This window comes from Schistocerca nitens, chromosome 1 (assembly GCF_023898315.1).
Source record: "Schistocerca nitens isolate TAMUIC-IGC-003100 chromosome 1, iqSchNite1.1, whole genome shotgun sequence".
NCBI classification, from domain to species: domain Eukaryota; kingdom Metazoa; phylum Arthropoda; class Insecta; order Orthoptera; family Acrididae; genus Schistocerca; species Schistocerca nitens.
Genome location: NC_064614.1, coordinates 1,145,530,639 through 1,145,557,025, shown reverse-complemented (window position 1 = coordinate 1,145,557,025; position 26,387 = coordinate 1,145,530,639). Strand labels below are relative to the sequence as shown.

The 26,387-nt window shown below is 42.8% G+C and overlaps 1 protein-coding gene across 1 annotated transcript in view; it reads right to left on the bottom strand.

The window, feature by feature from the left end:
- The window catches only part of LOC126199716 (protein rogdi), a 78,101-nt gene that overhangs the window by 34,469 nt on the left and 17,245 nt on the right, over window positions 1-26,387 (bottom strand). The window contains exon 4 of the mRNA XM_049936647.1: window positions 2,760-2,917. Coding sequence (XP_049792604.1) covers window positions 2,760-2,917 — 158 coding nt within the window. The remainder of the gene's footprint in view (window positions 1-2,759; window positions 2,918-26,387) is intronic.

Genomic DNA, 26,387 nt, shown 5'->3' with positions numbered 1-26,387 from the left:
CTTCTGAGCACTTTAAGAAACAAATACAAAGAAAAAGAAAAGAAAAGAAAAGAAAAAAAAACGCTGTTTGGAAAGATCTCTGATATGCAGAAACATGTATGCTGCATATTTTCATATTACAAAATATAAATTCAAATTCCACCAAACACAGTACATTAGTTTCCAAAGCATTGAAATCAATATTGTGACGTGTTTTTGTAAGTCAATCATAGCTTAATGTCAGAGTATCTAGGCAGTTGCTGACAGCAGACATTCAGAGCATAGGACATGTGATGTAGTCAGCCTATAGCAACATCACTGTTTCGTAGCGCAAACACACAAAAAGTTAATGGTTTAAATTAATATACATACAGTACAGCGACACAAAAAGCTAAGCTTTCACATATAATACTGGTCTTTTAGCTTTTAAGATATGCCATACAAATGTCCCAGAAACATTTTGAATAATGACATAAATGTGTGATCTTCTGCAACCCAAGGGTTTCTAAGTGGGTGGTCCTCAAAGTTTTGAGGTTTAAATGAGAGTCAAATGCTCTGTGTTTAAGAAATTAATTGCACATTCTCACATGTAACATAATTCATCTTGTGTAAAAGGAAATTTACTTTGAAAGTAATGCTTTTCAAACCACAATTCACAATATTTTTCTGAGACCTGTTCGAAATAGGTTTGTTTGAAGATTTGCCAGGGAATGCCAGAAAACAAGTGTTACCACGCATGCACTCCTGTGATGATGTAGAAAGCCCATGTTTTGTGTCTGCTCTGCTTGTATTCCTTTTGTTGCATTTCTGTTTTGGAATTTCATGTGTAATGGGGTATCATGTGACCATGTGCGGCACTGAGGCATGTTGTTCAGAGGGGAAATATGGAGTTGTTATACTTGATGCAATTGTTTTATCATATCCTATCCAGATAAGGAATGCAAAATAAGAAAGCAGGCCTTGTCATAATATTAATTTCAAAACTAAACACTATAACTCCAAGTACCCTAATATTTTGTTACTTTGTGATTTTAACATAGATATTTTTTTTAATTTGTACTCTGCAGTACTGTGATGTTGCATCAATACAGCACTGCAACAAGCTAGTAATAAGAAATACAAATTTCTTAAAAAAATAAATTTTTCTAAAACCAGAACTAAGAACATATTTTAGTCTTCCATAATTATGCACACATACTTTAATTCACTTGATAGTTCCCAGCCACAGAAATTAGGCTTTTTTTCATGTGGCATGAGAGCTATAAAAGGAAACAGCAAAATCAATAACATAAACACGGGTCACATGGAGACTACCCACTCCACTACAACACAGACTGCTCCTGGGCATACATGAATCTGCCAGCTTGGGTATGCCAGAAAATTTATTCCATGTAGCATCTGACTACTTGCTGCTATTGCTTCTACAGCTAACAGCCACATGTCACGTAGCCAGACGTGGGAGAAGGCACTACTCATATCCAACTGAACTGCACATGTGCATGTGCATGAGCTCGCTGGCAACTGCTCAAACCAACCTAATGTAAACAGCTATGACATTGTGCTCATCGAAAACAGTTTGTTGTTATGAAGTATTGCATAATCTTCATCCTAAAGCCTTCGACGCATTTTGCTATTGGCTGACACTCATGTGTGCACTGCATTTTAATGTTACAATGGTGAATTCCCTTTGCAACTTAAGTTTTATTTTGGTGTTTTTCTCTCGTTTACATTTTATTGCTGTAATATTACTCTGCAGTAGCAGGATAAAGTAAAATTATTTGTTAGAGTATCAATTCTTACTAGTCAAAATTATAAAAATTTAACTGAAAATTAAAACAATGAAAAATTCCTGGAATTCTAAAAAATTCTCGTGTTTATCCCAGTTTCCTCCAGATGAAAAAATGCCCAGAGTTTTCCTTGATTTTCTGAGGCACATACATCCTGTGTATGTCGCAGACATTTTATTTGTGTGCGTTGATTGGCAAAAGTTTTATAGCTGCATATGTCACACCTTTCTGTGTTGTACATGTAAATATCTTGTTACTCTGAACAATGATAGTTAGTAAAAAATTTCATAAGTGAATAAATTTACTTTGAGACTGTATAAGTCACTTCAACTTTGTTAGATGTTCTATCTACTCAAGTACGTCCATTTTCTATATGTGCTGTAATTTTTGTGGAGTTTTCTTCTGAAGATGACACACATCATATCAGTGATTGAGCACCTCGCCAAGTTTCTATTCATAATACACAGCATAGCATAGTTGATCTAGCGGCCCTGTAGATCATGAAACTGCAACGATTTAATTGCAAGATCACATTTAGTCATAGTAATCATTCCAACGAATCAGTGATCTGCTGTAGCAATAACATCTAATTATAATGGAACTAGTGTGTACTGCAGTAATAGATTCAGCATTGACATCTATACATAATCTGCAAGTAAGATGGAATATTATATAAATCATTCTCAATAGTCGGTTTCCTTTCATTTTGATTTGTAAGACATTTATCACTACCAGAAATATGTACTTGAAAGATCAGAACATTCAAACTCTAACTTGACAGTTAAATGTTACTATGCCTGCACTATTCATCAGGGAAACGAATTTGGAAGTATTTCATACACAAGCAACTTATTTGCTTCTCCAAACAAGTAGTAAATAATGTAATACATTTTTTTTTTTTTTCAAATAATGTCCATGTGAAAAATACGATCTGAAAGGGCAGAAAGAATCACTTTAAAAAATAAATTTATGAAGTTTTTACGTTCTGCTTACTTGAACATGTAATCCTTATCAATAGCTTCAGTATGAACTATGGCCTGCTGCAGATGGTTGCCAGCATCTTGGATCTGCTGCAATCGCCATGGACTTTCAGCTTGAATTGTCGTCCGGTATGTCACTACCTGCTGTCGTTGAACTCTGAGATTGATTTCCTAATGAAAAAATGACATATTATACAGGAAAATGTATTGGGAAATACATATTAATATTAAATAAGATGAGTATTTCCAAGCAGCATAAAACAGACCTTTTTTAGTTTCAGAAAATTTTGATAGTTCTTATTGCCAAAGAATTGGTCTGTAGAAGATAAACCTTCTTAATATCTGTCTACATTGTCTAACGAGTGGAGCACTAACTTCAAGGACAAAGGAGTTGAGGCTGTAATCAAATCCCACTCACCACTAGCCATTTGTGTACATCACTTTCCTCATTGACTCAAGTAAAACTGACAGTCCATCAATAGGAATTGTGTGGAGCCACAGACGTAAATAAAATAATGAAAAGGAACACTCAGATCAAAGGCAAAAGGCAAATATTTGAGTTTCTAATTGAGAATAGTGAAATAAATTAAAATGACGAATAAAAAGTGTTTTAATAGGTGACATGTTGAAAGGCACCTGTGTGCAGCACGAGAGTGATAGGGTGAGGCTTGCTCATGCACAACAGCACAGAGGAAATAAATATCTAGCATGTTGCTAAGCCTTATGAAGTCTTGCTGTGGATAAAAATGAATAAAGTTACACTGTCACTTAAGCATGACTGGTTCACAGTTGGAAGGAGAGCATTTATCGTTGTCAAGTGCTTTTTGCTGCAACTTGTCTGGAGAAGACTAAAACTGATTGAACCCAATGGTTAGTAAAGTATAATGCACAAAACTGTTCTAAACTGTTCTGCCTTTTGATGTGACATGCACTACTGTATAACTCTGAATTAAACTGTTGGTGATCAATTGACTTTCCATGGCATATTTCAGATGCTTTTTATTATGGATTTATGGGGGTAGCCTGTATTTTGCGGAGGTCTTCAATTCAAGGATAAATGAAAACACAAATGTGAAAGAAAAACTACTACCAGTGGTCTCAAACAATTTTTCCCATTGTTACATCTTTCATTAGTAAATACTAAACATCCATTGGAGCAACAAATATGGTGTGATTAGATTAGATTAGATTAGATTTACTTTCATTCCAATTGATCTGTAGTGAGGAGGTCCTCCAGGATGTAAAACATGTCAGAAAAACAATAATACATGACAAATAGTTACAACTGAAACAAATAAGCTAATGTACCTTCCACAGGTCCAAAGTGGAATGATCGTCTTTTTTCACATGAACACTATATGAAAGAATCATTTTACAAACACTACTGCACTGAAATGGTGCAAAAGTTAGATTGTACTTACACACACACACACACACACACACACTTATTTACAATGAACACATTACTGCACTGAAACAGTGCAGAAATAAATAAACATATATATAGATATATATACAAAGATGATGTGACTTACCAAACAAAAGCGCTGGCACGTCGATAGACACACAAACAAACACAAACATACACACAAAATTCAAGCTTTCGCAACAAACTGTTGCCTCATCAGGAAAGAGGGAAGGAGAGGGAAAGACGAAAGGATGTGGGTTTTAAGGGAGAGGGTAAGGAGTCATTCCAATACCGGGAGCGGAAAGACTTACCTTAGGGGGGAAAAAAGGACGGGTATACACACACACACACACACACACACACACACACACACACACACACACACATATCCATCCACACATATACAGACACAAGCAGACATATTTAAATACCCAACTCCTTTGGTTCCATCAGATTCACCTGGTCCTACTCCAAATCCCATGCCACTTTCCTTGATGTTGACCTCCACCTGTCCAATGGCCAGCTTCACACGTCCGTCCACATCAAACCCACCAACAAGCAACAGTACCTCCATTACGACAGCTGCCATCCATTCCACATCAAACGGTCCCTTCCCTACAGCCTAGGTCTTCGTGGCAAACGAATCTGCTCCAGTCCGGAATCCCTGAAGCATTACACCAACAAACTGACAACAGCTTTCGCATCCCGCAACTACCCTCCCAACCTGGTACAGAAGCAAATAACCAGAGCCACTTCCTCATCCTCTCAAACCCAGAACCTCCCACAGAAGAACCACAAAAGTGCCCCACTTGTGACAGGATACTTTCCGGGACTGGATCAGATTCTGAATGTGGCTCTCCAGCAGGGATACGACTTCCTCAAATCCTGCCCTGAAATGAGATCCATCCTTCATGAAATCCTCCCCACTCCACCAAGAGTGTCTTTCCGCCGTCCACCTAACCTTCGTAACCTCTTAGTTCATCCCTATGAAATCCCCAAACCACCTTCCCTACCCTCTGGCTCCTACCCTTGTAACTGCCCCCGGTGTAAAACTTGTCCCATGCACCCTCCCACCACCACCTACTCCAGTCCTGTAACCCGGAAGGTGTACACGATCAAAGGCAGAGCCACGTGTGAAAGCACCCACGTGATCTACCAACTGACCTGCCTGCACTGTGATGCACTCTATGTGGGAATGACCAGCAACAAACTGTCCATTCGCATGAATGGACACAGGCAGACAGTGTTTGTTGGTAATGAAGATCACCCTGTGGCTAAACATGCCTTGGTGCACGGCCAGCACATCTTGGCGCAGTGTTACACCGTCCGGGTTATCTGGATACTTCCCACTAACACCAACCTATCCGAACTCCGGAGATGGGAACTTGCTCTTCAATATATCCTCTCTTCCCGTTATCCACCAGGCCTCAATCTCCGCTAATTTCAAGTTGCCGCCACTCATACCTCACCTGTCATTCAACAACATCTTTGCCTCTGCACTTCTGCCTGGTATTTAAATATGTCTGCTTGTGTCTGTATATGTGTGGATGGATATGTGTGTGTGTGTGCGCGCGAGTGTATACCCGTCCTTTTTTCCCCCTAAGGTAAGTCTTTCCGCTCCCGGGATTGGAATGACTCCTTACCCTCTCCCTTAAAACCCACATCCTTTCGTCTTTCCCTCTCCTTCCCTCTTTCCTGATGAGGCAACAGTTTGTTGCGAAAGCTTGAATTTTGTGTGTATGTTTGTGTTTGTTTGTGTGTCTATCGACGTGCCAGCGCTTTTGTTTGGTAAGTCACATCATCTTTGTTTTTAGATACATTTTTCCCACGTGGAATGTTTCCCTCTATATATAAAACAAAGATGATGTGACTTACCAAATGAAAGTGCTGGCAGGTCGACAGACACACAAACGAACACAAACATACACACAAAATTAAAGCTTTCGCAACAAACTGTTGCCTCATCAGGAAAGAGGGAAGGAGAGGGAAAGATGAAAGGATATGGGTTTTAAGGGAGAAGGTAAGGAGTCATTCCAATCCCGGGAGCGGAAAGACTTACCTTAGGGGGAAAAAAGGACGGGTATACACTCGCACACACACACATATCCATCCATCCTACGTGGAATGTTTCCCTCTATTATAACCATATATATATATATATATATATATATATATATATATATATATATATATATATATATATAGTTGGTTCTACCGAGAAATTCATCAATGGAGCAGAAGGAGTTGGCCACCAATAAATCCTTTAGGTTTCTCTTAAACCAAATTTCATCGGTTGTTAAGCTTTTTATGGCTGCTGGCAAGTTACTGAAAATGAGTGTTTCTGAATAATGCACACATTTTTGTACAAGAGTAAGTTATTTTAAATCCTTGTGAAGATTATTCTTATTCTAATATTGATTCTATGAATTGAGCTGTTGGTTTGAAAAAGTGATATATTTTAATGACAAATTTCATTAAGGAATAAATATATTGGGAAGCAGCAGTTAGTATCCCTAGTTCCCTAAACAGGCTTCTGCAGGATGTTCTTGAGTTCACACCACATTTTTGTGCCCAGAAAACTTTAGCTTGGCTTGATGAATTATCGCAAAAAATAATCCCATATCACATTATGGAATGAAAGTAAGCATAGTATGCCAGCTTTTTCATTTATATATCCCCCATGTCTGGCACAATTCGCATTGCAAATAGAGATTTGTTAAGAAGCTTCAGCAGTTCTAGCAGTTCTGTGGTGTGCTCCTCCCAGTTGAATTTCTTATCAAGCTGTAATCCCAAGACTTTAACACTGTCCACTTCTTCTATCTGCTTGTCATTGTATGTCAGGCACATACTCGTGGGACACCCCTTACAAGTTCTGAACTGCAGGTAGTGTGTTTTTTCAAAGTTTAGTAACAAAGAATTGGCTAGGAACCAGTGATTAATGTCCACAAAAATTTTACTAGCCGGTCTTTCTAAGACTACACTTGATTTGCTATTTATTGCAATGTTTGTATCATCGGCAAACAAAACAAACTTGGCATCTGGAAATGTTACTGAAGAAACGTCATTGATATATACAAGAAAAAGGGACCTAAAATGGAACCTTGTGGGACCTCACATGTAATTAGATGATGCCTGATAGCTTAATACATGTCTCTTTCCTAATAACACCCTTTGTTTCCTGCCAGAGATATAAGATTTGAACCATTTTGCAGCATTTCCTGTTACACCACAATATTCTAATGTACTTAAAAGGATATTGTGATTTACACAGTCAAATGCCTTTGACAGATCACAAAATATACCAGTGGCCTGCAATTTTTTGTCTAATGAATTAAGCACATTTTCACTGTAAGTGTAGATAGACTTCTCAATATCAGAACCCTTTAGAAATCCGAACTGTGATTTTGACAGTATGTTTTTTGGGATAAGATGGTTATAAAGCCGATTGTACATTACTTTTTCTAAAATTTTTGAGAATGCTGGCAAAAGTGAAATTGGACAGAAATTTGATGCTATTTCTTTATCTCCCTTCTTAAACAGTGGCTTAACTTCAGCATATTTCAACCATTCAGGAAATATTCCACTGATAAACGACTGGTTACACAGATAGCTTAATATGTTACTTAACTCAGAATCACATTCTTTAACTTTGTTGTTATTTCATCATACCCACTAGATGTTTTTGATTTTAAAGGTTTTATGATGGACATTATTTCTGCTGTGGTAGTGAGGGTCAAATTCATATTATGGAAGACACTTGAAATGTCTGGTCTGAGGTAATCCATAGCGACATCTACAGAATCTGACAACCCCTTCTTTTCAGTAACAGTTATAAAATGTTTGTTATAAAGTTCTGCAGCACTATACACATCTGTCACCAATGTATCATTTACTCTTAATGCTATTTGTCCCTCTTCAGGTCTGGTTCTATCAGTCTCCTCCTTCACTATATCCCATACTGTCTTTATTTTGTCTAAAAGTGCAAAGAATGCATAGTAAAGCAGGCAATCTTTTGGAACAAGTCTCAAAGCATAGTGGACATCTTTGGTTGCATAAATGAACAGAAACATAAGTGTACATATCTCCACTGATGACAAACTCTTTTCTGTCAAGTTTACATAACTTAATACTTTATTTAGATTTAAGTAACCAGGATGACACACTATAAACATTAACTGTAATAATTAAGTTGCCATATCAACATATCGCTTTTGGTAAAGCGATGTGTTACCCAACATCTACCTGGCCAATGAATGATGATCACTTTAGTGAAAGTATTTGTTATAATTTGTTTAGAATTGTAAACTGTTGGGAAGTTGTATCGTTTGTGCATGTATACGGCCTGTTCAGAAAGTACGTATACTAGATTTTCATATGTTTGGATAAACTGTAATGGAAAAAAATTACAGGATATTGTTGACACACTTGTTCACTATTTTTACACATAATCACCATGCCATTCCATGCAGGTGGTGAGCCATAGCGCAAGCTTTTTTATACCCTTCTTGAAGAACTATCCTGCTAACTCATCCCCCACTCCAGAACCTCTTTCTGCACCTGCTCATGAGCTGAATATTTAATTCGACTTATATGTGCCTTCAGGGAAGTGCAAAGATGATAGGGGAGGGAGGGGGGGGGGGGGGGCACAGTTCTTCACATCCCAACCAAATCAATCCTTGATCACTTTGATGGCTAAGGCTGTGCGAGGACTGGCATTGTCTTGCAACAAGTACATTCCTCATTCCTCTTGTCAGCATTCTCCTCCTTTTGCATTTTTAGGGTCTCTCAATACCATTGTGGATTGTGGTCTCCCCTTGAGTAAGAAATCTGACACAAATTATACCGTTTTGGACCCAAAACAATAAGGACATGATTATTTTGCCTAAAATTGTGGTTCTGAATTTTTTGACAGACTGAGAATTGGTGTGACACACTGTGATGACTGTCGTTTCATCTCAGGTGTATAATGAGCCAGTTACATTTCATCTCCAGTCACAATAGAGCTCAGAAATCCTCATCTTCCAGATCAAGTCGCTAAAGAAACTGGCAGATGCTACTGACCAAATTTTTCTTGTGCCACTCTGTCAGCTGTTTTGGGGCATATATCGGCACAGTTTCTGGCACCCCAGCATTTCCGTGAGTGTCTTGTATAAGAGTTCCGGAGAGTTGCGAAAACCACAGAAATTATACCAACTGTCAACTGCGGTCTTCACAGTTTCCTTGATTTTTTGCACCAACTCATCAGTCAAAATGGAATGTGTTCCACTCCTCTGTTCATCATGAACATTTGTTCTGCCTCCACCACACTCCCTACATCCCTTAATCACGCTCATTCTGTTTGTAACACCTCTGCCATAAACTCTTCTGATTCACAAAATTATTTCGATAGGTGTTATTCTTTCCATGAGTAGGAAGCAGAAAACAGCATGTGGCTCACAGCTGGTAGGATTTCTTACAATCATCTCTGCTTGCAACTGGACTCTACAACATACTACAGTGTTCCTGTGATGCTTGCTTTAGTCGTGAGATCCACCACACAGTGCTGCCAACCCTCAAAACACAAAACACCACAGTTGATTACAGTTACAGTACACTTATTTCCTGAACATGCCTCATGCACTGGCCCTGATGGACACAATACATTTCAAAGTGACAACAACAACCGCTGTTTTGCTACATGTTCCAATACTTCCTGGATGGGTAGTTATTCCATGCTAAGGTGTCCCAGCTTGGAGAAGCAGGATGTGCTATTGAGAAAATGGCCATGTCATGACAATCATGCTTACACCAGGGGAAGAAAAAATTAAAAAAAGGAGGCTCATTCTACTGTGGTGATTGTGCAGAACTGTCATTCATTAAATGATACAGGGTTAATGTCAAATGAATGTATGCCCGTGGATTGTAAATGGAATCTCTGAAGACGCAACATAATTGTATTAAACGGAAAAGCTTACTATTACTTAGGTACAGATAGTTGAGAATTTATTAGATCTTCCAGTTTCCAGCGAAGGAGCAGTTGCAACGGTGAAGAGGTCCACATCAAAAATACTATACAGTTCATCAGCACAATTTTGAAAGAGGCAGCCGTCCATGTTTTACAAATAACAGCACACACACTATTTCGGACATACACTTCAAATGGCAATATAACAACCCCCCCTCTGTTTATAATGTTACAAGATTGGCGTGTATGTGGATCCAAATTGAGAGCTAGTGGATGAAAGGAATTAAATGTTACTCTATTTCATTATCAACAGAAACCAATAAACTGTAACTCTGGCAAAATGCCTTATTAAATGTGTTAAATCTAGCTTTAATTTGAATGTGAATCTCTACAATTAACATTTTTGTGATCAAACCATCACAGTTTTATGTTGACTTGTTTGTATAAATACCCAATTGCTAAAATAAAAGCCTTTTGTTGTCTTTTTGATTATTATTTATTCCTTTACTGTTAAAAAACAACAGTGGGTGTGTCAATAAAAAGAGAGAGCAATAGGTAAGGGTTTTAATTAACAGCTGTGTTTACTTGGCTTCTTGGCACATTGTACCCCCACCAAAAGTAACAATGAGTACCCAAGCCAAAATGCTTTCCTTATTGTTCTAAATTTCTCTTCCATTCAGTTTTCCTTGCAATAATACTATACAAGGCAGCTAATAAATGCCGAAATTCAGCTTTCATTACACAGTAAATTGCAAAGTTACATTAATAATTTCACATCTGATGTATTTTCTGCTGCCTGTAAAATACTTCCGTGCAAAATAGGTGAGCAGTCAGTGAACTATGAAAATAAATATTTCATTTATCAACATATGTGTAGAAAACACAGAAACACACTTTCTGAGACCACTGGGAAGATTTATCTGCTTGCATTGACAATATTGAGTCAAAATTCGCAATCTGTATTCAATTTACCTAAAGGAACCCTTTTGTGGAAACTATGGCAGAACTGTTTTTGGAAAAGTATGCAGCCAAATCTGTACCCAAAGGGCCAACTTAGTGAAGTTCTATGGGACCAAACTGCTGAGGTCACTGGTCCCCCTAGGCTTACACACTACTTACGCTAAGGACAAAACACACACCCATGCCGGAGGGAGGACTCGAACCTCCAACAGGCGAGGGGAGGGTGATTCGCGCAGATCCATCTAGTACAGTACAATCAGTGTTTTGTTTAAAACTTTAAAATTACTATAAGAACATAGTTTAAAATGATGTTAACATAAATATGCTGATTGTGTCACTGCCTGAATAGTGCAATCTAGTCAATAAAGGGGCATAATGTAAAGTTTTGCTTTACTGCCTTTTATTGTCTATTTTAGCTATTTATAATGACTTTTGCCTATCTATTTTAATTATTTGCATTGCCTAAACTTCCGGTCTTTGGTTATCACAGAGCTGTCAGTTGTTAATATTACACGTTATATCTAAGCAATGGTCGATGCAACACACGGACTATGATACAAGAAGATAAGATATACTCCTAATAATATAAACAGATATAAATACTCTAAAGCTGATAGGGGATATGGATCTTTGCAAAATCACTACACTAATCCGCAGTTCCTAGAGTACTACCGCCGGTGCATTCAATGACTAAATAAAATATAATGCAGAAAAAAAAGTAAAGTAATGTGGAATGTTATCCTCAGGGAGTCACACCAAGTGATTACGTGGCTGGCGACCACGGGGCCCCGAGCTGAGGCCTGGCATTGCTTCCACTTACTTATGCCAGGCTCCTCACTTTTATCTTTCCTATTGGCCACCCTCGGCCTGCTCTTGTTCTTTTCCGGCCCTGACGCTATTAGGTTTCAAGAGCTAGGGTCTTTCATTTTCCAACCTATATGTCTCATGCAGTGTCTGACCCGGAGCAGGCGGCTGCAAAAGGCGTCTGTATCCCGTGTTAGGGGCGGCCTCCAGAACTGCGGAAAGCAACGGAATACTACCGCAGATTATCTTCCCTGCATAATGCAGTCTCCATTTTATGCACAAAAATGGCTTCTTCTCATGTTAAATCAGTGTCCGGAGATAAAATAGTCCCCCATTCGGATCTCCGGGGCGGAGGGGGAGGGGGGGGGGGAGACAAGACAACTTGAAAGGGGGCAAAAAATCAAAAGAAGAATTGGTACCTGGAATATTAGAACTCTGCTTCAAGCAGGGAAACTAGAAAACCTTACAAGAAAGATGGAAAAGAATCATATGGACCTCGTAGGAGTTGCAGGGGTAAGATGGAATGGACATGGAGAGTTGCAGTCAGATGAATATGTGTTGTACTACTCAGGAGGAGAAGTAAAAGGAATGAATGGAGTAGGAATGACTATGACAAAGGAATTGGCTAAATGTGTGGAATATGTAGACTATGCAAATGACCAGGTTATTGGTGTAAGGCTGAAAGGAGCACAAAAAGATTTACTGATTGTCCAGGTGTATATGCCAACTTCAGAACATGATGACCACATTGTAGAGGAAACGTACAATGTAATAGAGAGAATAATGGACGAAAATAAAAAATGCTGCAAAATAGTAATGGGAGACTGGAATGCCATTGTGGGAAACGGGAAAGAGGGAAACATAGTAGGCAGTCATCGTCTTCGAAAGAGAAATGATAGAGGTGAATGGCTGATTGACTTCTGCAGGGAAAGGCAGCTGATAGTGGCAAACACATGGTTCAAGAACCACAAGAGTAGGCTCTACACTTGGAAATCACCAGGGGATAAATACAGAAACCAAATCGATTTTATACTGGTAGAAGAAAGATACAGGAATGGAATCACGAAGGTGCACACATTACCAGGTGCAGATATTAATAGTGACCACAACTTACTTATGGTTGGTTGGTTGGTTGGTTTGTGGGAGTAAAGGGACCAGACTGCTACGGTCATCGGTCCCTTTTTCCAAGTACTAAAAACACCCACAGAGAATAAAAACGATTAACAGAATAGAGCACAGACGACAAAGAACAAGAGAAACTGAGACAAAGACCAGACAAAACGAACTAAAATCACACAGAGTGTGACGGTGGTTGGCCAACCATAGAAATAAAAAAGGAAAAGCCAACCACTTAAAACACATTAAAAAATCAGTTGAAAACCGCTGGCCAAAGGCCAGAATCAACACAAAACAATAAGATAAAACAGAAACACTTAGATTAAATGATAAAAACCACCTGCCCGAATAAAACGTAAAACTAAGTCAGCCGTAGCAGAGTCATCTGTTAAAAGGGCAGAGAGCGCGTCAGGCACTGCGAACGACTGCCTGAGCACAGCTAAAAGCGGACACTCCAATAAAATATGGACCACAGATAAAACGGAGCCACAGCGACATAGAGGTGCGTCCTCACGGCGCAATAAGTGGCCGTGCGTCAGCCGAGTGTGCCCAATGTGCAGCCGGCAGAGGACAACAGACTCCTCGCGGGAGACCTGCATGGACGACCACCACACAGTCGTCGTCGCCTTGATAGGGCGAAGTTTGTTGGGCGTGGGCAGATTGCGCCATTCAGCGTCCCAAACCGAAAGAACTGCGCGGCGTAAGACTGCCCGCAAATCAGTCTCCGGGAGGCCAATCTCCAGAGATGGTTTACTAGTGGCCTCTTTCGCCAGACGGTCAACAGTCTCATTGCCAGGTATCCCAACATGGCCTGGGGTCCACACGAAGACCACAGAGCGGCCGCAACGGGCAAGAGTATGCAGGTACTCATGGATAGCCATCACCAGACGAGAACGAGGGAAACACTGGTCGAGAGCTCGCAAACCGCTCAGGGAATCGCTACAGATAACGAAGGACTCACCTGAGCAGGAGCGGATATACTCTAGGACACGAAAGATGGCAACCAGCTCAGCAGTGTAAACGCTGCAGCCATCCGGCAAGGAACGTTGTTCGGAATGGTCCCCTACAGTTAGCGCATACCCGACACGACCAGCAACCATCGAACCGTCAGTGTAAACAATGCCAGAGCCCTGATACATGGCCAGGATGGAATAAAAGCGGCGGCGGAAGGCCTCTGGAGGAACTGAGTCCTTCGGGCTCTGTGCCAATTCGAGCCGAAGGCAAGGGCGAGGAACACACCATGGGGGTGTGCGCAGAGGTGCCCGGAAAGGAGGTGGAACAGGGAAAAACCCAAGCCCAGAGAGGAGCTCTTTGACGCGTACGGCGATCGGACAACCCGACCGGGGCCGACATTCTGGCACATGGACGACTGACTGCGGGAACAGGACACGGTAATTTGGATGCCCGGGCAAGCTAAAAACATGGGCAGCATAAGCAGCCAGTAATTGTCGGCGTCGTAACCACAGTGGAGGGACACCTGCCTCCACTAGTATGCTGTCCACAGGGCTGGTGCGGAAAGCACCAGTGGCAAGGCGTATCCCGCTGTGGAGAATTGGGTCCAGCACCCGCAACGCAGATGGGGAAGCTGAACCATAAGCCAGGCTCCCATAATCCAGACGGGACTGGATTAACGCCTGGTAGAGCCGTAACAGGGTAGATCGGTCGGCGCCCCAGCGGGTGTGGCTCAAGCATCTCAGAGCGTTGAGATGCCGCCAACACACCTGTTTAAGCTGCCGGATATGAGGCAGCCAAGTCAGCCGGGCATCAAAAACTACACCCAAAAACCTGTGGGTCTCCACCACAGCAAGAAGTTCGTTGTCAAGGGCAAGCCGCGGCTCAGGATGGACCGTTCGGCGCCGGCAGAAATGCATAACGCAGGTCTTGGCTGCCGAAAACTGGAACCCATGAGCTACAGCCCAAGACTGCACCTTGCGGATAGTGCCCTGTAGCTGACGTTCAACAGCTGCAATGCCAGTAGAGCTGTAGTAAAGGCAGAAGTCGTCAGCATACAGGGAAGCGGAGACAGAATTTCCCACGGCCGCAGCGAGCCCGTTAATGGCTATTAAAAACAGGCAGACACTTAAAACAGAACCCCGTGGCACACTGGTCTCCTAGACGTGGGAGGAACTATATGAGGCCGCGACTTGCACGCGGAAGGTACGATACGACAGAAAATTGCGGATAAAGATCGGCAGAGGGGCCCCGAAGACCCCATCCATGAAGCGTAGAAAGGATGTGATGACGCCATGTCGTATCGTACGCCTTCCGCATGTCGAAGAAGACAGTGACCAGGTGCTGACGGCGGGCAAAGGCAGTACGGATGGCCGACTCCAGGCTCACCAGATGATTGGTGGCGGAGCGGCCTTTACGGAACCCACCCTGAGGCAGAGCCAGAAGGTCCCGAGACTCCAGTACCCAATTCAAGCGCCGGCTCACCATCCGTTCGAGAAGCTCGCAAAGAACGTTGGTGAGCCTAATGGGGTGGTAGCTGTCCACCTCCAAAGGGCTCTTGCCCGGTTTCAAAACGGGGATGACAATGCTTTCACACCATTGCGACGGAAACTCACTCTCGACCCAGAGACGGATGTAAAGGTCGAGGAGGCGTCGCTTGCAGTCCACTGAAAGGTGTGTCAGCATCGGACAGTGGATGCGATCTGGCCCGGGAGTGGTATCAGGGCAAGCGGCAAGGGCACTGTGAAATTCCCACTCACTGAGTGGAGCATTGTAGGATTCAGAAGTGTGGGTGCGAAAAGAAAGGCTCCAACGTTCCATCCGCTCTTTAATGGAGCGGAATGCCTGGGGGTAATTCGCAGAAGCGGAACTCATAGCAAAATGCTCTGCTAAGCGGTTTGCAATGACGTCGGAGTCAGTACAAACTATTCCATTCAGTGAGAGCGCAGGGATGCTGACAGGGGTCCGATAGCTGTAGACACGATGAATCTTGGGCCAGACCTGCGATGGAGTGACATGGAGGCCAATGGTGGACACATACCGCTCCCAGCACTCCTTCTTGCCTTGGCGGATAAGGAGGCGGGCCCACGCACGCAGCCGTTTGAAGGCGATAAGGTGGTCTATGGAGGGATGTCGCTTGTGACGCTGGAGCGCCCGCTGGCGATCTTTAATCGCTTCAGCGATCTCAGGCGACCACCAAGGCACAGGCCTCCGCTGAGGGGACCCAGAAGAACGGGGAATGGCAGATTCGGCGGCAGTAACGATGCCGGTGGTGACCGATTGAACCACCGCAGCAATGTCATCACTAGAGAGAGGCTCAATAGCGGCAGTGGAGGAAAACAAGTCCCAGTCAGCCATATTCATAGCCCATCTGCAGGGGCGCCCAGAAGAGTGACATGGTGGCAGTGACAGAAGGATTGGGAAGTGGTCACTGCCACAAAAGTCGTCATGCACACTCCATTGGACAGACGGTAAGAGGCGAGGGCTACAGATCGAAAGGTCGATGGCGGAGTATGTGCCATGCGCCACGCTGAAGTGCATGAAGGAACCATCATTTAGAAGTGAAAGATCAAGCTGTGCCAATAAATGCTCAATGGTGGCGCCTCGACCTGTTGCCACCGACCCACCCCACAGAGGGTTATGGGCGTTGAAGTCGCCCAGTAACAAGAAAGGTGGTGGCAATTGGGCTATCAGTGCAGCCAGGACATGCAGCGCGACATCACCATCCGGTGGAAGGTAAAGACTGCAGACGGTAATAGCCTGCGGCATCCACACCCTAACAGCGACAGCCTCTAAAGCTGTTTGCAGAGGGACAGACTCTGCTGTGAAGAGAGTTAAGGACATAGATGCAGACGCCACCAGACACCCTTTCATAAGCTGCTCGGTTCTTATAATAACCCCGATAGCCACGGAGGGCGGGGGTTCGCATTGCTGGAAACCAAGTTTCCTGCAGAGCAATGCAGAGGAAAGGATGAAGGCTGATAAGTTGGTGGAGCTCAGCTAGATGGTGGAAGAAACCGCTGCAGTTCCACTGGAGGATGGAGTTGTCCATGGCTGAGAAAGGCGTGACGGGACTGGGAAGGCAGACTACGCCGCTGGGTCACCTGCTGCCTCTGATTGAGCACCTGTGCTAGTGCTATCCATGGTGTCTGAGGGACCGGCGAGATCGAGGTCCTCAGCGGTCACCAGAATCTCCACCTCGTCCTCAGACGCAGAGCTGGAAGGTTGCAGTGGGGTGGCTGCCACCGCGAATTCCTTGGGCTTAGAGCTCTTCTTCTTGAATTTCTCACGCTGCTCCTTGGGTTTAAATGGCTGGGAGGGCTTCACCGATTCAGTCTCCGGGACTGAGGAGGATCGTGAAGCCCTTCGACCAGCTGATTGTGGGCACTTACGCCACTGTCGGTCGTCAGCCTTCCCACTGGTGGAAACCTGGGAAGGGAAGGACCCAAGGGACCCCTTGCGAGCGTGAGAAGCCGAAGAAGTTGGACACTTCTCCGGCTTAGAAGCAGGGACGGACGTCCCTGATGGGGGGGATGGTGTTTCTCCTGAGGTAGGTGGCGCAGGAGCAACCCGGTGGGTAGAGCCCCCCACTGGCAAGGGGGCAGGAGGAGTTGTACCACTCATTGATCCGGCCGGAAGTCGCGAAACTGATGGGGGGAGCACAGGTGTTGTAGCAGCGGCGTAGGAAGATGTCATTCTCAAGGGATGTAATCGGTCGTATTTCCTTTTGGCCTCAGTATAAGTCAGTCGGTCCAGGGTCTTATATTCCATGATTTTGCGTTCTTTCTGGAAGATTCTGCAGTCTGGCGAGCAAGGTGAATGGTGCTCCCCGCAGTTGACACAGATGGGAGGCGGGGCACATGGAGTATCGGGATGAGATGGGCGTCTGCAATCTCGACATGTGAGGCTGGAAGTGCAGCGGGAAGACATATGGCCGAGCTTCCAGCACTTGAAGCACCACATCGGGGGAGGAATATAGGGCCTGAAGTCACATCGGTAGACCATCACCTTGACCTTTTCCGGTAACGTATCACCCTCGAAGGCCAAGATGAAGGTACCGGTAGCTATCTGATTTTCCTTCGGGCCCCGATGAACGCACCGGACGAAATGTACACCTCTGCGCTCTAAGTTGGCACGCAGCTCGTCATCAAACTGCAAAAGAAGGTCCTTATGGTAAATAACTCCCTGGACCATATTTAAACTCTTATGCGGTGTGATCGTAACAGCAACATCCCCCAACTTGTCACAAGCAAGTAACCGTCGTGACTGGGCAGAGGATGCCGTTTGTATCAGGACCGATCCAGAGCGCATTTTGGACAAGCCCTCCACCTCCCCAAACTTGTCCTCTAAATGCTCGACGAAGAACTGAGGCTTTGTGGAGAGAAAAGACTCCCCATCATCTCTCGTACAAACTAAGAATCGGGGCGAATAACTGCTACTGCCATCCTGAGACTTACGTTCCTTCCACGGTGAGGCCAGGTAGGGGAACGTTTTCGGATCGTACTTCTGAGCGTTAAAGTGAGCCTGAGAACGCTTAGAGACTGCTGGCGGCTGGCCACCAGCGAGAGACGATGTACCACGCTTCATTGCGGGTCATCCGCCCTGATGCCACCTACTCCGACCAAGGGCCCTCCCCACGGGCGCCACCCAGCCACAGCAAAGGCCACCTGGCAGGATGGCCGTTGCCGGGAGTCCCGATACCCCAGGGAGATGGGCATCTACTCCTTGGCATACGTGGGGAGTTAACGGCGCAGGCATCAGTAGAGCGATCCCTGTGTTGTCAGGGGGCTACAACCAACAGGGTACATGGCGGCCCCACCACAACGGACTGGCTACCGCGCTGGATGTTAGGTAACATGTGGTCCATGGTCACCGTCAGTGCAGAAAGAGGCACTGCACAGTGCAAGGTGTAATCTGCAAGCAGGAATGTAGTCATGCCCAAGAGATGGAGAGCGGGCAGGACTGCAATTCAACAGCGAATAAGCTGTTGAAAGATCTGATCGCAAGTTGGACACAATGCACCAAGTAAGGCGCCCTTCCCCAATCGGCCCGCTCTTCGGAAAATTCTGAGAGATGGAGGTCAAACCCAACAGGGGACCATCACAGAAGGCCGAAAAGTTTGAGACTCCTTTTAGTCGCCTCTTACGACAGGCAGGAATAGTGGGCCTATTCTTACCCCCGAACCCGCAGGGGGGCAACTTACTTATGGCAGAAATAGAAATAAGAATGAAAAAACTGAAGAAGGCGACCATGGTGAAGAAGTGGGATCTAGAGAAGATAAGATCCAACAAAGAACAAATTACAGAAATGCTGTCTTGGGAGTTTCTAAACACATTATGAGACAAAGAACCACCTGATAATGCCAACGAGTACTGGAATATGCTGAAAGAAGGAATCATTAAAGCAGGACAGCAAAATACAGGATATCTAAAAGGGAAAAGGTCAAACAAACCATGGGTCACACAAGAAATTATTTCCAAGATGGAGGAGAGAAGAAAATTGAAAAACAAGAGCACTGAAGATGCAAGAAAAATATATCGAAGGTTCAGTAATAAACTGCGTTGAGAAACAGAGCAGGCTAGGAAAAAATGGCTAAAAGAGGAATGTGATGAAATTGAAGAACCGGACAGGAAGGGAAGATACAACTTAATATACAACAGAGTAAAGACTATGACATGGGAATAAAACAGAGCAGCAAGTGCTACTATGGAAATTTTGAGTAAAGACAAAGAGGTAGTGTACAAAGATCATGACTATGTCCTCCAGAGATGGGAAGAATATCTAAAAGAGTTATATGACACAAATAGCAAACCAGAAACTCTGGAACTTTAATCACACAACAGTGTAAGTGATGATGAGAAACAACCAACCATCATAATGGAAGAAGTAAAGTCTGCCATAGCTGCAATGAAAAATGGCAAAGCGGTAGGTACAGATACGATTCTGGGAGAAACATTAAAATGCTTGAACCAAGACGGAATAAGAGAAATATTGAGATTATGTAATAAAATATGTGACAGTGGTGAATGGCCTGAGGACTTTCTGACAACAGTAATGATTCCATTACCGAAAAAAACAAGAAACCAAGAAATGCAGCGAGCACAGGACAATCAGCCTCATTTCACATGCAGCCAAAGTGATGTTACGAGTAATTAATAAAAGACTTCAAAAAAGTAATGGAGGAGAATCTTGGCAAGGAGCAGTTTGGCTTTAGATGGGATATGGGCACCAGAGATGCAATAGGGCTCCTACGAATCGTGGGAGAAAGTTTTATTGAAAAAGGAAGAGACCTATATATGTGCTTCATCGATACAGAAAAGGCATTTGACAATGTGGTTTGGGACAAGCTGGCGACTATAATGAGGGAAAAGAGAGTGAACTGGAAAACCAGATGACTTGTAAACTCATTATATCTTAATCAAAAAGTTTCAATTAAAGTGAGAGGAGAAAGTACAAACTGGATCGGACTAGGAAAAGGAGTAAGACAAGGATGCTATCACCTACTCTTTTCAGCCTCTACTTGGAAAATATGACTGACCAATGCTCATTAAATGACAAATGCGTAGAAATTGGAGGAAGAAGAGTAGGGTGTTTGAGGTCTGCTGATGACATGGTCCTTCTTGCCACAGGGGAAAAAGAATTACAGGATTTGGTGGACACCATTGAAACTAACGGAAAAAAAATATGGAATGAAAATTAACACCAATAAAACAAAAGTATTGGCACTAGGAGGAAATAAGGAAATAAAAAGTATGCTGAATGGAGAAATACTAGAACAGGTGCAAAATTTTAAGTATATTGGAAGCAGGATAGACATCGACTGGAAGTCGTCGTCGTCGTCATCATCATCACCATCACCACCACCACCATCACCATCATCATTTAAGACTGATTATGCCTTTCAGCGTTCAGTCTGGAGCATAGCCCCCTTATAAAATTCCTGCATGATCCCCTATTCAGTGCTAACCTTGGCGCCTCTTCTGATGTTAAACCTATTACTTCAAAATCATTCTTAACCGAATCCAGGTACCTTCTCCTTGATCTGCCCCAACTCCTCCTACGCTCTACTGCTGAACCCATGAGTCTCTTGGGTAACCTTGCTTCTCCCATGCGTGTAACATGACCCCACCATCTAAGCCTGTTCATCCTGACTGCTACATCTATAGAGTTCATTCCCAGTTTTTCTTTGATTTCCTCATTGTGGACACCCTCCTGCCATTGTTCCCATCTACTAGTGCCTGCAATCATCCTAGCTACCTTCATATCCATAACCTCAACCTTGTTGATAAGGTAACCTGAATCCACCCAGCTTTCGCTCCCATACAACAAAGTTGGTCGAAAGATTGAATGGTGCACAGATAACTTAGTCTTGGTACTGACTTCCTTCTTGCAGAAGAGAGTAGATCGTAGCTGAGTGCTCACTGCATTAGCTTTGCTACACCTCGCTTCCAGTTCTTTCACTATGTTGCCATCCTGTGAGAATATGCATCCTAAGTACTTGAAACCGTCCACCTGTTCTAACTTTGTTCCTCCTATTTGGCACTCAATCCGTTTATATTTCTTTCCCACTGACATTACTTTCATTTTGGAGATGCTAATCTTCATACCATAGTCCTTACATTTCTGATCTAGCTCTGAAATATTACTTTGCAAACTTTCAATCGAATCTGCCATCACAACTAAGTCATCCGCATATGCAAGACTGCTTATTTTGTGTTCACATATCTTAATCTCACCCAGCCAGTCTATTGTTTTCAACATAAGATCCATAAATAATATGAACAACAGTGGAGACAGGTTGCAGCCTTGTCTTACCCCTGAAACTACTCTGAACCATGAACTAAATTTACCGTCAACTCTAACTGCTGCCTGACTACCCATGTAAAGACCTTTAATTGCTTGCAACAGTTTGCCTCCTATTCCATAATCTCGTAGAACAGACAATAACTTCCTCCTAGGAACCCGGTCATATGCCTTTTCTAGAGCTATAAAGCATAGATACAATTCCCTGTTCCACTCATAACACTTCTCCATTATTTGCCGTAAGCTAAAGATCTGGTCCTGACAACCTCTAAGAGGCCTAAACCCACACTGATTTTCATCCAATTGGTCCTCAACTAATAATCGCACTTTCCTTTCAACAATACCTGAGAAGATTTTACCCACAATGCTGATTAAAGAGATACCTCTGTAGTTGTTACAATCTTTTCTGTTTCCATGTTTAAAGATTGGTGTGATTACTGCTTTTGTCCAGTCTGATGGAACCTGTCTCGACTCCCAGGCCATTTCAATTATCCTGTGTAGCCATTTAAGACCTGACATTCCACTGTATTTGATGAGTTCCGACTTAATTTCATCCACCCCAGCTGCTTTATTGCACTGCAATCTATTGACCATTTTCTCCACTTCCTCAAATGTGATCCTATTTCCATCATCATTCCTATCCCATTCTACCTCGAAATCTGAAACATTACTGATCGTATTTTCACCTACATTGAGCAACTCTTCAAAATATTCCCTCCATCTGCCCAAGGCATCCACAGGACTCACCAGCAGTTTTCCTGACCTGTCCAAAATACTTGTCATTTCCTTCTTACCTCCCTTTCGAAGACTGCTAATTACACTCCAGAATGGTTTTCCAGCAGCTTGGCCCATAGTCTCCAACCTGTTTCCAAAGTCTTCCCAAGATTTCTTCTTGGATGCTGCAATTATCTGTTTGGCTTTGTTTTTAACATAACTTTCTCTGTCTACCTGAGTTCTAGTATGTAGCCATTTTTGATACGCTTTCTTTTTCCTTTTACAGGCTGCCTTGACTGTGTCATTCCACCAAGCTGTTTGCTTCATCCTACTTTTACACACTACTGTTCCAAGACATTCTTTAGCCACTTCTAGTACTGTGTCCCTATACCTTGTCCATTCCTTTTCCAATGACTGTAATTGACTACATTCAACTAACTGGTACCTTTCTGAGATCGCTGTTATGTACTTGTGCCTGATTCCCTTATCCTGAAGTTTCTCCACTCTTATCCTCCTACATATGGACCTGACTTCCTGCACTTTTGGCCTCACAATCCCAATTTCACTGCAGATTAAATAATGATCAGTGTCATCAAAGAATCCCCTGAATACACGTGTGTCCCTCACAGCCTCCCTGGAAGTGCACAACAGAAATTAAAACTTAAAACAAGGATAGCAATGGCAAAAGAGGCGTTTTATAAGAAAAGGATGATTTTCTGCAGCAGTCTGGACAGAGAACTCAGGAAGAGACTCATAAAATTTCTTGTATGGAGTGTTGTTTTATATGGCACTGAAACATGGACTATGAGGAAGAAAGACGGTGAAAGGCTGGAGGCTTTTGAGATCTGGACATGGCAGAGGATGGAAAGAATAAGTTGGATGGACAGAGTAAAAAAATGAAGAGGTACTGGGAAGAGTGGGTGAGAAAAGACAGTTACTAAATGTAATAAAGAGAAGAAAAAGAAATTGGATTAGGCATATATTAAGAAAGAATGATGGACTGATAAAAACAGTTTTAGAAGGTTATGTAGAAGGGGAAAGGAAGTGAGGAAGAAAGGGATTCCAGATACTGGATGACATGATGGACGGTACAACATACAGCAGCCTTAAGAAGGAAGCAACGGACGGCAGAAAATGGAGAGGCGAAGGACCTGCTAACATAGCAGTTAACTGATGATGATGATGAATGTGGAATGTTATAAAACAAGAAACTGGAAAACACAAACAAGTATATCATCAAACAAATCAAAGATGGGGATAGACTCATAGAAACTCCTCTGGAAGTAGTAAATTTTGTAGGTGACTGTTTCGTTGGCACTGTGGAGAAGCTGCAGTAAAATCTACCTACAACACATGTAACACCCACAATGACTTAACACAGCAAGCATAATGATGTTTCCCACAACAGAGCCTGAACTTAGGAAGATAATAGAACTAAAAAATAAGAAGTCAGCAGGCATAGGTGAGGTTTCGGTCTTCATTCTCAAGGCATGCATACATAGTATATTAGACCCTTTAACAAGCATAATAAATGAATCCTTCAGTTCAGATATTTTGCTAGATTACCTAAAGCATGCCTGAGTGGTGCCCTTACTAGCGAAAGATAATCCAGAACACATGGAAAACTACAGGCTAGTTTCACTACTGACTTCATACTGAACAATAATTGAATCATTAATGGTAGAGAGAGAGAGAGAGAGAGAGAGAGAGAGAGAGAGAGATGAACTAATACTTTGCATGAGTATATACAACCTTTTTAATGAAGCACAGTTTGGTTTTTGAATGGGAGAAATACCATATTGGCCATTACAGTGTTCACAAAAGTTGTACTTGAAGCTCCTGATACAGATGACTTGAGTTACAGGCATTTTCTTACACTTGTCCCAGGCTTTCGACACTGCAAACCATAAAATATTCCACAACAAGCTAGAAGCACTAGGTGTAAAAGGAACAGCAAATGAAGTGTTTCAGTCGTACTTGGAAAATAGGATGCAAAGTGTAGAGATAGTTCGCACATCGGGTCAATGAATGTGTCCGATTCCACCCGTCTTCTTTGACCCGCGACGTAAGGGTGTTGTGGTGTGTGACATCACTACAGTGCCAAGTTTAGTTTATGAGCTGGTTGTGTTTGGAGATGTCAAGATATCATCTTGTTGTGTTTGTCAGTGCCCTGTGTGTGTGTGTGTGTGTGTGTGTGTGTGTGTGTGTGTGTGTGTGTGTGTGTGTGTGTGTGGGTGGGCACGCACGCGCGCCCCCTTGTGGGCACGCGCACTGTATTGGGTTTATTTGAGCTTACGTGTTGGAAGAGTGAAGTTGTTAGCAGTGTTCATGACGTAAGGACTGGAATTTTTTTCAGTGAGTTATCAATTAATCATTTTTTTTCTTTCTTTTGGTTTGTGTGTTCATGTTTCCTTTAGGTGTTATTGGTTTGCTGTTTGTGGTGTGGTGAGACATTTAATTTATTGTGTGACTTTTCTTGTTAGGTATGGATATGACAACCAAGTACAATAGTATTGTGTTGGGGTTGGAGATGGGGGAGGACATGTTGTCCCTGATTAAATTCCTCCAGGTATTTGGACTAATTGCTAATATTGTGAAGTGCAGTATCTGCCCCAAGAATATGAGGTTGGTCACAGTTTCAGCGTCTCAGACCAGGGATGGGTCCGTGGCGGTGTTGGCGGGATAATGTTTGCCGTTCTATTAGATGCAGTACCTGGTTTGACAAATCTAGGCTGGCCATGAGAGAGATTGTTTTGAAGGCATACTATATCTGTTATAGGTCCTTGATTAGTTTTTGTGTGCATGAGACTGGAGTGAGAGAGAGAATGGTGTTAGAATGGTTTTCTTTTTGTAGGGAAGTATGTTCTCTGAGTATGTGAAGTATAGGGGTAAGTTGGGTGGGATGGGATTTGTGGTTGAGATAGACAAGTTGCAGTTTGGGAAGAGGAAATATGGGAGGGACAAGTCTTCAATTGGTTTGTGGGTGTGGGAGGGTGGATATGCTGATTGTGTTTTCAGAGTTTTGGAGGGCCTTACTAAGGGAATTGGTGTGGTTAATTGAAGAGTATATTGAAGAAGGGAGTACTGTAGTTTCAGATGCTTTTTCATCTTACATGGCTTTGGGGAAGACAGGTTTTGATCATTTAGCTGTGAACCACAGTTTAGAGTTTAAAAATTATGAAACTGGGGCGTGTAGTAATACAATAGAGCGGTTTTGGGGGCCAGTTAAATCAGTCATAGGGAGGGGGAAGAGGCGCTTTTCTAACCTGCAATCTCATTTGGATGAGTATTGCTGGCAGAAGAGCATCCCTGGGGATTATTGTATTTTTCTTGTTTTTCTGGGGCCTGTGGGTAGGATGTACAGGCTGAGGGCGATTAGCTGAGGGGGTTTGGTATGTGCGGGTGGGGGGAGGGGCGGCTTGTAGGTAATTGTTGTGGATTTAGATGGGTGGGTTGTGGATGGGGATTGTTCTACAATTATGTTGTAGAGAACCTTTTTTTGTTCCAGTTGTTGCTTATTTGTAAGGCGTGATTGAGTTTTTTTGTGGTTTTTATTTGTTGACAATTTTTTGTATTGGGGGGGGGGGTGACATGAGGGATTGGGTTTAGTTTTTTTCATTCTATTGGGCTCGACTTGTGATGTTTTGTGTATTTATGGTGTATTGTTCATTTTTTAATTTCTGTAGGGAGGTTTGATTTCTGGTTTTATTTTTCATAGTTGTAGGTGTTGGTGTTTTGGTATCGTCAGCTGTGGCTGACCTATATAGGTCAAGGGAAATGTCAGATTCTAATTATTGTACCTGTAGGTGTTGGTTTTTGATAGATTAGCTGTGGCTGACCTATATAGGTCAAGGGAAGTGCCTGATTCCAATTTTTGTAGTTTTAGTTTTTGTGGTATCGGCAGTTGTGGTTGAGCTATATACGTCAAGGGAAGTGTCTAA